At 39.2% G+C, this 16,560-nt stretch overlaps 2 protein-coding genes across 3 annotated transcripts; one reads left to right on the top strand and one right to left on the bottom strand.

The window, feature by feature from the left end:
• Positions 1 to 11,769: 11,769 nt before the first annotated feature.
• Positions 11,770 to 13,440, bottom strand: LOC121990214 (histone H2A variant 1-like). Of its 2 annotated transcripts, none has more exons than XM_042544426.1 (3): positions 13,332 to 13,440; positions 13,037 to 13,153; positions 11,770 to 12,289 (listed from the first exon to the last, which is right to left on the bottom strand). In XM_042544426.1, exons 2-3 carry the CDS (start codon positions 13,142 to 13,144, stop codon positions 11,993 to 11,995), a joined length of 405 nt encoding a protein of 134 aa, XP_042400360.1. In that variant the 5' UTR covers positions 13,145 to 13,153; positions 13,332 to 13,440; the 3' UTR covers positions 11,770 to 11,992. The 2 variants fall into 2 exon arrangements, with proteins under 2 accessions (XP_042400360.1, XP_042400416.1); XM_042544482.1 differs by having other exon boundaries at positions 13,239 to 13,350.
• A 1,071-nt stretch (positions 13,441 to 14,511) lies between these two features.
• Positions 14,512 to 16,036, top strand: LOC121990099 (cinnamoyl-CoA reductase-like SNL6). The gene is made up of 5 exons (XM_042544349.1): positions 14,512 to 14,821; positions 14,895 to 15,061; positions 15,158 to 15,364; positions 15,468 to 15,621; positions 15,721 to 16,036. The coding sequence occupies exons 1-5, from the start codon at positions 14,557 to 14,559 to the stop codon at positions 16,023 to 16,025; spliced, it is 1,098 nt and encodes a 365-aa protein (XP_042400283.1). The 5' UTR covers positions 14,512 to 14,556; the 3' UTR covers positions 16,026 to 16,036.
• Positions 16,037 to 16,560: the final 524 nt, after the last annotated feature.

Below are 16,560 nucleotides of genomic sequence, written 5' to 3'. Positions count from 1 at the left end.
CAATAAGTGTAGGCCCTAAGGCCTAATGACCTAGTGTGACCTTCATGCTTTCTCTGTGCCAAAGCCTTGGTCAAGGGATCTGCGATGTTAGCCTCTGTGGATACTCTACAAATCTTCACATCTCCTCTATCGATAATCTCTCGAATGAGATGGAAGCGCCGTAGTATGTGTTTGGTCCGCTGGTGTGAGCGAGGTTCCTTAGCATGCGGAATTGCTCCATTGTTGTCACATTAGAGCTCAATAGAGTCAACGATGCTAGGAACCACCCCAAGTTCAGTGATGAACTTGCGAATCCAAACTGCCTCCTTTGCTACTTATGATGCAGCAATATACTCGGCCTCTGTCGTAGAATCAGCTACTGTGTCCTGCTTCGAACTCTTCCAGCTCACAACACCACCATTTATGCAAAACACGAATCCTGATTGCGATCGATAATCATCCTGGTCAGTCTGGAAGCTGCCATAATTGTAACCCTTTACAGCTAGCTCGTCATCGTCTCCATATATCAAGAAATATTCTTTAGTCCTTCTCAAGTACTTAAGAATATTTTTGACCGCTATCCAGTGACTTTCACCTGGATCTGACTGGTACCTGCTCGTCATGCTCAAAGCATACGAGACATCAGGACGAGTACATAGCATGACATACATGATAGATCCTATGGCTGAGGCATAAGGGATCTGATCCATGCGATCTCTGTCCTCTCTAGAAGAGGGACCTTGAGTCTTCGAAAGACTCATGCCATGTGACATCGGTAGAAATCCCTTCTTGGAGTTCTGCATGGCAAACCGAAGTAATACCTTGTCAATGTATGTACTCTGACTTAGGCCAAGCAATCTCTTAGATCTATCTCTATAGATCTGTATGCCTAGAATGCGGGATGTTTCACCTAAGTCCTTCATTGAGAAACAAGTCCCTAGCCAAGTCTTAACAGATTATAGCAAAGGGATGTCTTTCCCAATGAGTAATATGTCATCCACATACAATATAAGGAAGACAACTGTGCTCTCAACAACCTTCTTATAGACACAAGGTTCATCTTCATTCTTGATGAAACCAAACTGTTTGATTGCATCATCGAATCGAAGATTCCAGCTCTGAGAAGCTTGCTTTAGTCCATAAATGGACTTATGCAGCTTGCATACTCTGCTAGTATGCTGTGGATCTACAAAACTCTCAGGTTGTGTCATGTACACATCCTCAAGCAGGTTTCCATTCAGAAATGTGGTTTTGACATCCATCTGCCATATCTCATAGTCCTGGTATGCTGCAATAGCAAGCATGATCCGAATGGACATAAACATCGCTACTGGAGAAAAGGTTTCATCATAGTCAATACCATGAATCTGCTTGAAACCTTTAGCTACCAAGCGACCCTTATAGATAAGTCCATCCATGTCAGTCTCTCTCTTAAAGACCCACTTACACCCTATGGGTTTTACGCCCTCAGGTGGATCAACCAAAGTTCATACTTGGTTAGTGTACATGGATTCCATCTCGGATCTCATGGCTTCTAGCCATTTCTCGGAATCTGGTCTCATCACAATTTCCTGATAGGAGGTGGGCCCATCCTCTATGAGCACAACGTCATCATGGTCAGACAAGAGAAATGAGTATCTCTCAGGCTGACGACGTACCCTATCAGACCTGTGAAGAGGTATGTTTACTTGAACTAGTTGTTGTTCCTCAACTCCTTGTGGAACAACATCATCCACAATACTTTGTGGTTCCAGTTCAACTTCGATCGAGGCTTCAGTGCTATTGTTCGCATCTTGAACTTCTTCAAGATCGAACGTACTCCCACTAGTCTTTCTAGAAACAAAATCCCTTTCTAGAAATACCCCAGTCTTAGCCACAACTATCTTGTGTTGACTGGGAATGTAGAAGTAATATCCCTTCGTTTCCTTGGGATATCTAATAAAATAGCACTTGTCGGATTTGAGTCCCAATTTGTCTGAGACTTGACGTCGAACGTAAGCCTCACAACCCCAAATCCTCATAAAAGACACCTGGGCATCTATCCCAGTCCATATCCTATATGGTGTCTTTATTACATCCTTGGATGGAACTCGGTTGAGTATAAAGGCTGCTGTGTCTAAAGCATAGCCCCAAAGATACGTAGGAAGATCTGTGTGACTCATCATAGACCGTACAATATCTAATAAGGTGCGATTCCTCCTTTCGGATACACCATTCCACTGTGGTGTTTCAGGAGGAGTGAGTTGAGATAGAATCTCACACTCAGCTAGATAGTCACGAAACTCATGGCTAAGGTATTCTCCACCTCGATCTGATCGAAGTATCTTAATACTCTTGCCAAGCTGGTTTTGTACTTCATTCTTGAATTCTTTGAACTTTTCAAAGGATTCAGACTTATGCGTCATCAAGTACACATAGTCATATCTATTGAAGTCATCAGTAAATGTAATGAAGTACCTATAACCACCTCTAGCAGCGACATTGAAAGGGCCACATACATTACTATGTATAAGACCTAACAAGTCAGTCGCTCTCTCATTGTGTCCACTAAAGGGAGTCTTGGTCATCTTGCCTAGTAGGCATGACTCGCATGTCTCATATGATTCAAAATCAAATGAGTCCAGCAAACCATCTTTATGTAGCTGGGATAAGCGTTTGTCAGTTATATGACCTAAGCGATAGTGTCAGAGATAGGTTGGGTTCATGTCATTTGACTTGAACCTCTTGATACTTATGTTATAAATAGGGCTCTCAAGGTCTAGAATATAGAGTTCATTCATCAGAGGTGCACTACAATAGAACATTTCATTTAAATAAACTGAACAACATTTGTTCTTTATAATAAATGAAAAATCTTTCTTGTCCAAACAAGAAACTGAAATTACGTTCTTAGTTAAAGCAGACATATAACAATAATCATCCAACTCTAGTACAAGCCTAGAGGCCAGAGATAAAAAATAAGTCCCTATAGCAACAGCAGCAACCCGTGCTCCATTGCCTACACGTAGGTCCACCTCGCCCTTCGTCAATGCCCTGCTATTTCTCAGCGCCTGCACATTAGTACAAATGTGAGAAGCACATCCGGTATCTAATACCCATGATGAAGAAATAGATAGATTGACTTCTATAACATTTATACCTGAAGTGGAAGTCTCACTTCTCTTCTTCTTAAGATGTTCCAGGTAGACTTTGCAGTTCCTCTTCTAGTGCCCGGTTTGACCGCAGTGGAAGCAGGTAGCATCCTTGGCGACCCCTTCAGTGCTTTGCCTTTGCCCTTGGCTTGGGACTTTCCCTTGCCTTTAGGCTTGCCCTTGCCCTTGTGCTTCTGAACCATCAGAATAGAGTTGGGCTTAACCTTCTTAAGGTTGATCTCAGTAGTTCATAACATACTAAGCAGTTCGAGCAGTGGCTTGTCAATTTCGTTCATGTTGTAGTTCATGACAAGCTGACTGTATCTCTCTGGCAAAGACTGCAAGATCAGGTCAGTGGCCAGCTCTTGGCCAAGTGGGAATCCCAACCTCTGTAGATTCTCTATGTACCCAATCATCTTGAGTACATATGGACCTACGGGAGCCCCATCTGACATCTTGCACTGAAATAGTGCCCTTGAGATCCCAAGTCTCTCATGTCGCGCTTGTCCTTGATATAGTTGACGAAGATGTTCAACCATATCATAAGCACCCATTAACTCATGTTGCTTCTGAAGCTCAGAGTTCATGGTTGCGAGCATAAGACATGACACATCTAATGCGTCATCTTGATACTTCTTATAAGCATCTTTGTCAGCTCGCGTGGCATTGGCAGGAGGAGCCTCCGGAATGGGCTGCTCCAGAATGTACAGTTTACGTTCTTGGGTGAGAATTATTCTCAGATTCCTGTACCAGTCCAGGAAATTTGCTCCGTTGAGCTTGTCCTTGTCAAGGACGGAATGCAGGGAGAAAGAGTTCATATTTGACGTCATGGTTATCTATAACAGAAAATGCAGAAAAATAAATATCATATTCTATTAATCATCTAATTAGACCTTTAATTAAATGATGCTCCCACTGAATTATATAATTTTTGTAGAATCAAGTGACTAATTTGGTCAAACCACACTAACTAGATTCTAACCAACTATCTATAATTCGTGTGGGACAAGATCCACATCATACTACGCCTTGAGTTAGCTTTGACTAAATCGCCCAAGACTTAGTATGATCGGTAGATAACTAATTTATCAATTACATCTCTATGCAACTCTTGTTTATAGGATCAAGATCCGCATTTATATTAAAACTCGAGTTAGCTTTGGCTAATACACCCAAGAGTTAATATAAACGTGATTTTGCCCTATCTTTCAACTATTGGAAAATTCTTATAGTAAAACTCGATCCAATTGAGTTAACTAGTTACTCAATCTAATTGAGTTGTACTCACTCATGCGTTGATAGGCGGGACCAAAATTATCCCTCCGTACCTTACCAAGATAATATATGTTGCTCTGCTTTGGCAGATTCAACAACAACATGTGATCGAGGTAGTGATAGGTATCACGGCATGGTAGGCATTAGAGTTGACGTGATTTAGATCTAATCTAATCGACGATGTGTATCATATACGCGATTTAGATCTAATCTAATCATTAATTTTGTATCATATACGTGATTTAGATCTAATCTAATCGTGGTGAATCATGTACGCGATTGATCGAATCGAATCGTTAAGGCGCTAATTAACTACTTTACTAGCATGCATCAAATACACACACACAAGCAATTAATTATACTATTTGTGATTAGTCATGGCCCTACTACGATCTTCTCAAGCCAATGAGAAGATCGGATGGTCAACCTAGGGTCAACAGCTTCTTCAAGCTCCTCCCTTTGACCACCTTGTGTTGCTCGCGCCCTCCTCGTAGCTCCGTCTCGAGTGGACCGTCCACCGACCCATTTTGTACATTACAAAAGGGTGAAACTTGAGTTACATTCGAGTCTAAACTATTTACAACAAGAATATAAATGAAGGAAGGCACGACGCGCATGTCGCGAATCAAATACAATACGTACAATCACATGGCGGCACGCAGACCGTATTATGAATTACAACACAAATATTACAATCAAATTGGGTCTTTTTGGGCCATGACCATCACAAATTATACATAATTCTAAATTATGTAATTTCCATAATTTTCTGTAATTTTAATACTATTTTACAATTTTTATGAGTAAAGAATTCTCGGCGGTCCCGATTAGCGATTTTCGGGCGCAATCGCAGAACGAATCCCCTTGCGGGGTTAGGGGCAGTACCCCTACCCGCGATATAACTATCGCGAGTGTTCCTTAGCGATCCTACAGCGCCTTAGCCCGCTGTCCCAAAACGTTTTGGGGCGAAACCTTGCCGTTTCGGAAAAATCTTCTCGGTAGTTGAAGCCTACAAGTGTCTAAACACTTGTGATTCGCTTCTACGAGAAAATTACCCATAAAAATTATAAAATTAGAAAATTCACAGAAACTTACAGATCTGCTATTTTTCATAAAAATACAAATTAAACTTGTACAAGACTTCGCACGTGGCTCTGATACCACTGTTGGGTTTTTCGGGCCGCAAAAACCGTTTTTTGCGTTGCGAAAACCTCGAAACCCCAGCCACCGGATCCGTGCAAAGATTAAAATTTTGAAAACATTACGAGTACGAGTTTCTTACACTAGTTCTAAACTAGATCTACTAGGAGAAGGAATTTACCCTTGATGCGAAGTCCTTCGCAATCCCGCTCGTCCTCGGTTCGCCGGATCTCGAAAGTGTCAAAGTAGACACTTCTCTATGTGTATCCACACAAGCAAGAGATGGAGAAGAACCTCTAAGGATGTGCTAGCAACCTTAGAGATCAGTAATGGAGGAGAGGGAGAGCAAGAAGAAAACTAGAGAGGAAGAAGATGATGGAGTTACTCACACAAGCACACAAAATGCACTTACTCCTCATCAAAAGTGGTCGGCCACTTTAAGGGGAATTGTAACCTCCATGGGATGCCAAGAGTCACAACTCTTGGTAACTCCCATGAGGTGTCATTCCACTTAAGCAATCATGATGATGTGGAGCATCATCATTGGACCACTTAATGTCAACTCACCAATGAGGTGGCAAATGGGCAAGTCAAAATTGACCCTTCATCTTCCTCTCAAGTCAAGTCAAACTTGACCACTTCTCTCCCTTGGTTGATCTAATCTAACCATTGGTTCAAGTCAATTTTAATTTAATGAATCTCTATTCATTGAATTAAATTGATTAAATGAGTCTAAGTCCAAATTAGACTCACTTAACACATGAACCAAATTGAGTCCAACTCAATTAGCCTACTTTGGATTACTCTTAATTCAATTTGGTTCATCATATGAACCTAATCATTTAGGTTCATCAAATGAACCTAATCTCCATCTAATTGCCCTTTGTGTGTGACCCTATAGGTTCTTGTAATGTTGGCAATGCTCCTAAACCCATTTAGAAGCATAAGTAATGAACGGTATCTAGCAACACATCATTACTACCCAAGTTACAAGAATGTTGAGATCCAACATCACCTTGTGACTACTAATTGTGACTCCTCACAATATATGACAGGCGTCCTTCTATCCTAGACATCTAGATTGATCAATGTGAGGCAAAGACCGTGTCATCCTCTAATCAATCTAAATCTTGAACTCCAAGTAGACTCACTCGATCAAATGAGCTCAATATCTTATATTGACTCATTTGGGCATGATCATGCACTTAGTGGTCTCACTCTATCAAAAATATCGATGTCTCTCCCGTCATATAGGAGGGATAGATCCCATCTACATCACTCACATCCCTCCGCATAATTTGTTACATACCAGTAATCGCCTTTATAGTCCACCCAGTTACGGGTGACGTTTGACGAAGCCAAAGTACGTAACTCCTTATGTAGGGAACCATGGTGACTTCAGGTCCAAGGATTAATAATCATACTAATAGCCACATGAGAAAGTATATGACACTCATATAACGATCCATGATACTTTCTCATGGTGGGTCATTCAGTATACATTCTCCAATGCATACCCATGTGTCAACTTGATATCTCCATATCCATGACTTATGAAATCAAGTCATCGAGTTGACCTACATGCTAGTCTCGTCGCATTAACATCGTCCCTGAATGTTAATACTTGACTAGGAATGATTAAGAGTAGTGTTCCCTATATCATCTCACTATCGATTCAACCAATCGATTGATATAAGTAAGAACCTTCTACTCAAGGATGCTATTATACTTAGTTATTTGACACCAATACAAGTAAGTATAATAACCAAAACAAATGTCTTTATTTATATACAAGAATATGATACAATGAGTCCATACAACAATCATCAAATGATTGGCTCTAGGGCTCTAACTAACATATACCCACCTTTATACCCATCCTAAGGTGGCCGGCCAATCAAGCTTGGAACCCAAGCTTGGGTCGGCCAAGCAAATAAGATGAGCCAAGTTGTGTGGCCGACCCTAGCTTAAATCCAAACTTGGTGTGGCCGGCCACATTAAATTAAAAAGGATTTTATTTTTTAAATCTTTCTTATGTCGATACCATGGTTTTAAAAGAGAGTCTAAAATTTAAATATTTCCTTTTATAGCTTTCTACAAAAGATTAAGTGAAAGGTTTGATATCTTTCCTTATTTGTAGTTAAAAAGGAAGAATTTAATTTTTGATAAAACTTTTCTTTTATGAAACCATCCTCATGATTTTAAAAGAGAGTTTAAAGTTTAAATATTTCCTTTTATAGAAAAAGATTAAGTGAAAGGTTTGATATCTTTCCTTATTTATAGTTAAAAGGAAGATTTTAATTTTTGATAAAACTTTCCTTTTATGAAACCATCCTCATGATTTTAAAAGAGAGTTTTAAAATTAATTTTTTCCTTTTATAGTTTCTACAAAAGATTAAGAAAAGATTTGATATCTTTCCTTATTTGTAGATTGAAAGGAGATTTTAATTTTAGAGAAAACTTTTCTTTTTGTAAATCATCCACATGTTTTAATAGAGAGATTTTAATTTATAAAAGTTTCCTTTTATAACCAACCATGAAGGAAATTTTAATAAAAAATATTTATTAAAATTTCTGGAAGTAAATTAGAAAGTTTTAATTCTTGTGTTATTAAAACTTTCCTTGCTTGGAGCTATGAGGTGGCCGGCCACTTTAATTTAAGAAAAGGAAATTATTTTTAATCAATTAAATTTCTCTTTCCATGGCAAAGAAAATAAGGAAGTTTTTATTAAAACTTTCCTTATTTGCCAAGACCAAAGATTATAAAAGAGAGGGATGGGGTGCCTTCATGAGATACAACTCTCTTCTATTTTTCCTCTCTCTTTTCCTCCTTGGTGGTGGTCGGCCCTAGCATCTTCTCCTCCTTTTCTTCCTCCTTTGTGGCCGAACCTCATCAATCTCTAGGAGCTTGTTTTGGTGGCCGGATCTAGCTTGGAGAAGAAGAAGAGAAAGGAGGATTTTGTTTCCTAGTTTTCCTTGGAGCTTGGTTGGTAGCCGAGACTTGTTTTTCTTGGAGAAAATTGCTTGGCCGAAACTTGGAAGAAGGAAGAAGAAGGGCTTGGGTGGTTCTCGTCTCAATAGATCGTTGCCCACACAACGTCCGAGATAAGAAGAGGAATACGATAGAAGATCAAGAGGTTGTTTCTTACAAAGAAATATATAACTAGTAATTCTTTTCAGCATCATACTAGTTTTTCTTTGTATGGATTTTGAAATACCAAACACAAGAGGCTAGAGATTCTAGATTTTCGGATTTGTAATTCGAAGTGGTGTTTCTTTTGTTTTATTTGTCGATCTTGTGATTCGATTGTTCTTTTTGGTTAAACCTAAAGTTATATAAGGAAATTAAGTATTGAATTTCGTTAAGAGGCTTTGTCGAGGCAGTGGTGGATGTTCCCATACCCAAGAAGGCCAAGTGTCTCGTCATGTTTGACCTAGGAGCCGATTTCCAAAATAAATATTTAATTAAATTTGTAACCTAGGTGGATTTGGATCTATAATGTTAAGTATCGTTTGCGATCCAAGTCTAAACCACTAAGAACAGATAAGTTAAATTTGGAATCAATAATGTTAAGTTCTGTTTGCGATTCCGAATCTAATTTCTAAAGAACACACTAGGTTGTTAGGAAAGGTTCGACACTTGTACAAAATTTTTTGTACAGTGGAACCGGTACGATCTTCCTAGGACCAACCAACAACTAGCTGGTCCTAGAGATCCATATGTACGTAGTCCAGAATCCCCTCCGTCTTGTTTGTTGCCGTCTTGAATTCACTTTGCTTTGTTTTCCAAGAACACAAAATTTGTAGAATTCAAGCTTGCATGTCTTGACACCCTTTAACAAATCTCTCTTGTAAAGTTCTAGCATCCCACGTTTACTCATATGCCCTAGTCGTGTATGCCACAAAATTATACTGTCTGATTTAGACTCCACCTACAACTATAGTCCCTATCAACTTGTAGATGTTTTCTGCTACCTTTTATCCTTTCATTATCGTCAGAGCTCCCTTGCTGACCTTCATCACCCCGCTCACTAGCCGCATATGCTACAAGATTGTACTATCTGATTCAAACTTCACCGAGACGACTCCACCTACAACTGTAATCCCTATCAACTTGTAGATGTTTTCTGCTATCTTTTATCCTTTTATTATCGTCAGAGCTCCCTTGCTGACCTTCATCACCCCGCTCACTGATTTATAATTACAACTACTATCATCCAGTGTGCCTAATGAGATTAAGTTCTTCCTTAGCTCTGGTATATATCTGACATCACATAAAGTTCTGATCACACCATCAAATATCTTGATTCTGATGTTTCCTATGTCGATAACTTTACATGACGCATCATTTCCCATCGACACTGAACTAGAATCCACCGCTCTTTGAATTTTCTTAACTGATAGCATATCTCAACATCAACGCAAGGATGTCCATATATCTCCACAATGACATGATATTATCCACTTTGGGCCTAGACCCTCATGGTTTTGTTTTTGGGTTCTTCCCAAAAGGTCTCATGCTAATGGAGATATCCTATATCCTTCTAACTCGATGATTTTTTCTAAATCTTTTTAATATGGAATTTTGATTGTAACCAACAAATAGGCATAACATATGCATGCAAATAAAGAGAATGGAAGTGGTCCGGGTACGCTGTGAATGGAAGATCCCAACTGGAGATATGTTTATTCTCCTTTTATTAAAGGTTATGGTCATCTCTTGACTTCCAACTCGCTGAAAGAGTCCGCGCAATTAAAGATTAACTACTCTATTCAATTAACAAAATGGCAGAATTAATATTATAACTAACTTGCTGCTCTTGTTCATACTCAACAGCTTCATGGAAAATGGTGTGTAACAATTGGATTTTAAATATGTAGTCAGATTAACAATTATCATATGGGCTAATTACTGAAGATCGATCATGAGTTGATTATGTTCATCTCGCTTTTAATTTGAAACTTGAGTTGACTTTGGCATTTAATGCATGCTGACAGTCAAACCTCTTGGCGAGTTGCTCAATGCAGTTCATGTCACTCTTAAAGTAAACTCCATAGATTAATTATTTTCAGAAAGGTTCATCACATGCCATGTCTTTTGTCGCCATCATCTCCATTTCTTCAAGATTTCATGTATTTATATGCACTAATGCATCTTGATCCTCCTTCTATATCCTAACAACTGTCAATGTCTTGAAGTTGAGTGTCCAGGGGAAGGAGTGAAGCTGCCAGCATGATCTAACTAGCTAAGACTTGAATTTTCTGAACACATTTTGTGAAAGAAAAGAAAAGAAAAGAAAGGGCTAGCTATGTGAATCCAAAAGAGATTTCTTGTTCCTTTGCTGGCTAGATCATGTTTTGGTAGCTTCATTTCTTCCTTGTTGGACACAAATATGTATTTAGTGTTAATCGTCAAGCAAGAGAGGTGGAAGAACAGCAGAAATGTGAGTGTCTTTAATAGTTCAATATTTTTGTTTCTGTTTGAAAAGTTCATCCATTGATGTCTAATTGTTTTTTTTTTTTTGATATATTTCTCTCTTCTTTCTGTCTTGTTGTTTTACATACTGGACAAGACAGTTTCTTAAACCCTCAATCAAGATATAGGAACCAAAAGTCCCTAGTGGTGTGAAGCTGCTCCAATTACAAGGGGAAAAACAATTTCTATGCACATTGATAGGATGGAGAGATTCTTGCTGATTGTTCAATTCTTATGGTTTTGGATTTGAAATGCTCAACTGAAACCTGGTTGAGATTGAACAAGCATGTTGAGTTATCAATACTGTTAGTCAATTGCATGTCTTTATCCTTGTAAATACTTTTTTGACCATTTTATGTTAGTAGGACAAATCTTCTGTTATTTGGTCTTGTACCCACGATGTACCACAAGAATTGTAAGTTCATCAAGATCCAAAAAAAAAAAAAAACATTATTTTAGTACATAATGGCAAAAGACGAATATATTCACCTCCAACATCATTATTTTAATGCATGCTCATATAGCTGTCATATACTCATTTATATAGATCTTTAGATAAAAGAACTTAATGTTGTCTTGAATAAAGTTCATTTGGAGCCACCATTTGGAGCCATTTTATTCTCTGTCCAAATCATTAAGAAAATCATGTTTTTGCTCTAAAAAGCTTGCTTAAAAATCCATAAACAACAGTGGGTTCAATAGATGAGAATATCTGTAGATCTGCCACATTAACTAGGCTTTCATCTTCACAGGAATCACAGCACAACATGAAATAATTTGTGACTTAAGGAGTACTACACTAACACCAACAACACTTGATGAAATCATTTGTAACAACAGAATGTTTCAAACTTCACATTAATACAACTAGAAAAGCTAAGCAAACATTCTATTGACCAAAGCTACTAACATAATGTAGAGAAGCACTAGATGAGATAACAACCGCAAACTACACCAACTACCTAAAAGCATTCAGACAAAGATTTCTTTTTCATTCCTTAGTGGACTTGTTAATGAGGGACTTGTGGATGTGTGGAATGACACCGCCACCAGCAATAGTACCCTTGATGAGGGTGTCGAGCTCTTCATCCCCACGAATGGCCAACTGAAGATGTCGCGGAGTTATGCGCTTCACCTTGAGATCCTTGCTTGCATTCCCAGCAAGTTCCAACACTTCTGCAGTCAAATACTCCAGTATTGCAGCAGAATACACTGCTGCCGTTGCCCCAACACGTCCATTTGCAGCAATCCTTGACTTGAGCTGACGGTGGATTCGACCAACAGGAAACTACAAAGAAAAAGAGAAATTCAGAACTGTGACTTTTTTAAGAAAGCATAACTATGACTGTCCTCAAGCACTCACATTTAGCTAAAGAGAAATTCAGAACTCAAGATCTTAGCAACGACTAATGAGGTTCTTATCAACTGAACTAGTTGGCGATCTCAAAACACAACTATGCATCAATGTGTAAACACTAATTGAGTTTTTGTATTGAGAACCTATAAATAAGACCGAATTAGCAAAGTGTTGTATGTAATTAAGCAACAGACTTTTGTTGTTGTCTTATAGAACCGAAGGAATTGCCAGAAATGGTAATAAGCAAGTTCAAACTTATCTGCCTTTCAAATTAACAAATCAATTTTCTCAAAAAGTTAATGCAGTAGAACAATTAGCTATTGTGAGCTTTTAACCTCTACCACAACGAGAAAATCAAGCATATGGTGTTAAACTCAACCGGATGATTAAATTTTAGTTTGCAACATTATTATATAGCACATACAAATGACAAGCCATGACATTCCTGGATATTATTATCCACGAAAAGTTGTACGCGTTCCATCTATTGAACTTTAGATCTCAGAAATTTTCACGACTACTGAATATTGTTCTATATCAAAGCAAACAACTACAAAAATGACAACTTGCACAAGCATCTTACTTCAAACCACAAAAACGCAAGCTTCATATGTGAAATCCTAGTCAAAATTGCACCTTGCACATAGATCTCGCCTCCATAGAATGAATAGATCATACCTGCAATCCAGCTCTCGAGGACCTGGAAACTGGCTTCTTCTTGTCTTTGTCCTTGTTCGCTGCTGTAGTCTTCGCAGCCAAAAGGCCTTTTCCTCCTTTTCCAGCCATCTCCCTCTTCTTTGAGAAAATTAAAAAACCAAAGCAAGAAGCGTTAGGAGGGAAAAAAAATCTGGTACCTTGATACAAAAGAAGTGTATCAAACCTCAAATCTACATATAGATCCAAAACGAAAACTGAAATAGACGAGGAAAACAAATCAAAATCATCAGAAGAAAGAACGGAAGAAAAGGAGTACCCGCGCGTCTCGGTGGCTCGAGCGTTAGAAGAGAACAATAAAGAACGGAAGAGAAGGAAAAGCAAAAATTGAGTTAATTTATAAGAGAAAAGGCGGGAGATCTAAAAGCAAAACTTCAAAAAAAAACTGGCGGGAGATAATACTTTTCGGCAACTCAAGGCGGGCAAAAGAAAATTTAATAAAATGACAAAAAAAAATTCAATCAAATCTTAATTTTGACTGTTACCGGCCGTATCTCGCTGTCCTGCTACAATTGCTACAATTAATGAATTATTTCATTTAAAATGATGATCAGAATAATAAAATAATAAAAAAAATATAATTATTAAAGTGGTCAACTATATTTTAGATTCTCTGTTGTTGATGAAGTGGAAGAACGTATTTAAACTAACTGATGGATTGCTTAGAGGAGACGAGAGTAATAAATGAGATCCCAAAAAAGATTTTAGAGCAGGGGTGTTAGTCAACTATCTACTTGTTTATTTGCTTAATTATTTTTTTGTGTTGCTTTTGGATCCCTTACACAATCAAGTTCAACTAAATACAAACTAAGCAAGTCCATGGCATGGTCTAGAAATTAACGAAGTTTAGAGCTAAGTAAAATCTACTTCGACTCAAGTGGAACAGTGCCAATCAAGTTGTTCGCTTGAAATTTGCTATGGAGTTAGTTTTATGCCTCTAGTTTAGGTTTAGAGTGTGATTAAACTAAAATTAATTGGTTTGAAAGTTAGGAGAGCAGATATGTTAAGTAGATTTCAACCATGGATTCGGATTGAGATTCAGATTGAGATAGTGTGGTAGGCAGCATCCTCCGGACGTGTTGGTTGGTTGTGGACCTGAAGGTGCACTTGTGGTTGCACCTATCAAGTCCACTGGCTCTGCTTCGGCTTCGGCTTCGGCTTCGGCTGATTATTAGAAATTATAAAATTGTTTTTTGCATAATGTCTACTGCACAAAACTTGTAATTAAAAAAAAAAGAAAGAGAGAGTGTAATTTAGCACTGTAAGACTGTTGGTCATCCTAATTTTAATAATCTGGTTCGATTAATTTTGAATATAATTCGAAACTATTGAAAAATAGGAACAGTAAATAAATCGACAGCGAGTAAATAAAGATGGCCGATATCAATCAAATTGTTCAGAGATATAAAGACGGGCAGCAGAGTAGCTTCTCTGCTCGCATTAGAAAAAAGATTCTCATTTTTAGTGAAACGGGAGAAGACGCGATGACGATTTGGAGGAGCGAGGCGGAGGTCGTGGTGATGGAGGAGCTCAGGAAGGAGATGATGCCTAGAACACGCTGCGTCGGCGACGCGAGCAGGAAGCTGGGGCCTGATGGAATCCGGTGGAAGATGGACGCCGGAGCGGCGTTGTGTGAGGAAGAGGGGCGCGAGGTCTGCGTCACCGGCGGCGTTTCCTTCGTGGGATCCGCCATCGTCCAACGCCTTCTCCGCCGGGGATACGCCGTCCGCCTTCTCGTCGAGAGCCAAGGTTCCGTTACTTGATTCCCTTGATCTTATAAGTAGTTAAAGCTCTGAATTGGTAATTTTGTTGGTTTTTTCAGAGGACATGGATAAGCTCAGCAACATGGGAGCAGCCCGGTACACCGGCGTACGCCTAATGATGGTCCGAATCATGGACGCGGAAAGCTTGTGCCAGGCTTTCGACGGTTGCACCGGAGTCTTCCATACCTCCTCTTCCCTTGACTCCGGCGGCATTTCCGGCTACTCTGTATGTTCTTTAATATTGCTTGAGATTGGACAAATTGAGACTACGTACATGTCCGAATCACTGAAGTAAAAGAGAAAATTTTATTTTATTGTGTAGAAACAAATGGTTAACATGGAGGTGCGAGCAGTGGAACAAGTGATCGAAGCCTGCGTTAGAACTGAGTCCGTGAGGAAGTGCGTGTTTACTTCCTCTCTTGCGGCTTGTATATGGCGACAGAGTGACCCTCACGGTCGCCAGCTGCAACGTCCTTGGGTCGTCGACGAGAGTTGCTGGAGCGATGAAAGCCTTTGCCAGGACAAAAAGGTATAGTAGCAGTACTTTGATTAATTACCAAGGTTCGATCGGTAGCATAGAGACTCGATTGGTTGACACAAACCCACGCACTGTTATATTATATTGATGGCAGCTATGGTTTGCTCTGGGGAAGACGATGGCAGAGAAGGCAGCTTGGGAAACTGCTCGGAGAAGCAACTTGCATTTAGTGACTGTGTGCTCGGCTCTCGTCACCGGCCCCGAATTCCACCGGCGCAACTCAACCGGATCCATTGCTTACCTCAAAAGTCAGTTTTGAATTCTTAATCCGATCATCTAGAAGAAGATGATTAAAAAAAATTAACAGTTGTTTAATTGCATATCTGCTGATCATGTGGAACCAACAGGAGCTCATGAGATGTTTGCAGAAGGATTACTCGCCACCGTCGATTTGGAAACGGTAGCTGATGCTCACGTATCCGTCTACGAAGCAGCAGTCGCCAGCGGGCGATATATCTGCTATGACCATATCGTTCGAAGAAGCGAAGAGATAAAGGAACTGGAGCGGCAACTCAGGGTTCCGATCAGCCTCGCGGGCAAGACGAATGCCGGCATTTCGCTGGCGTCGGGGCTGTCGAACCGGAAGCTTTTTCGGCTGATGAATTCAGGACGGAGGTGCACTTGTGAGGCGCAGTCATCAGATCTATCCTGAGGATCGGATTCGGACAAAGATAGGAATCATCTAATTAAACCTATATAGTTAATCAATTAGAATGAACTATAAAGGTTGGTTTTATGCGGTTTTCTTTGTTAGTTTTCAGGTTAGATCCATCCCGTTCTCTTCTGAATTACTGGACCTTAAGTAAACCACGATATATAGATCGTATGGATCGAATCCCCAGCTCCGTCCATTTCACGTAGCCTTTCATAGATGCTAGGAAACTGGGTACGTACATTAATGGAACTACAATAAATGCTACATATATAATTGGGCTTCGATCTCAAAATTGCACATTTAATTATTAGTAGTTTGATCGACAAAAGGAGATGAGTAAAGTCTTCACTACAGTTGACCGTACGTTTGGATCAGTTATTATATGTGGATTGAAATTTCATCATGTGATCAAAGGATTAGTCATTTGCAATGGATATATATATATATATATAATTAATGATGATGGAATTTTTTTTGCTCATACATGATCCTGATTCAATGAGGACACAAGTTCATTATGCTGGTTCAGTTA

Source organism: Zingiber officinale, chromosome 1B (genome assembly GCF_018446385.1).
Source record: "Zingiber officinale cultivar Zhangliang chromosome 1B, Zo_v1.1, whole genome shotgun sequence".
Classification (NCBI taxonomy): domain Eukaryota; kingdom Viridiplantae; phylum Streptophyta; class Magnoliopsida; order Zingiberales; family Zingiberaceae; genus Zingiber; species Zingiber officinale.
Note: the sequence above shows the minus strand (reverse complement) of the source record. Positions and strands in the feature narration are given on the sequence as shown.

Coding starts and splice junctions, on each gene's coding strand:
- LOC121990214 (XM_042544426.1), bottom strand. CDS start 13,144: ATGGCTGGAAAAGGAGGAAAAGGCCTTTTGGCTGCGAAGACTACAGCA. Junction 12,290..13,036: donor CCTCGAGAGCTGGATTGCAG/GTATGATCTATT, acceptor TTTTCTTTGTAG/TTTCCTGTTGGTCGAATCCA.
- LOC121990099 (XM_042544349.1), top strand. CDS start 14,557: ATGACGATTTGGAGGAGCGAGGCGGAGGTCGTGGTGATGGAGGAGCTC. Junction 14,822..14,894: donor CCTTCTCGTCGAGAGCCAAG/GTTCCGTTACTT, acceptor TGGTTTTTTCAG/AGGACATGGATAAGCTCAGC. Junction 15,622..15,720: donor ATCCATTGCTTACCTCAAAA/GTCAGTTTTGAA, acceptor TGGAACCAACAG/GAGCTCATGAGATGTTTGCA.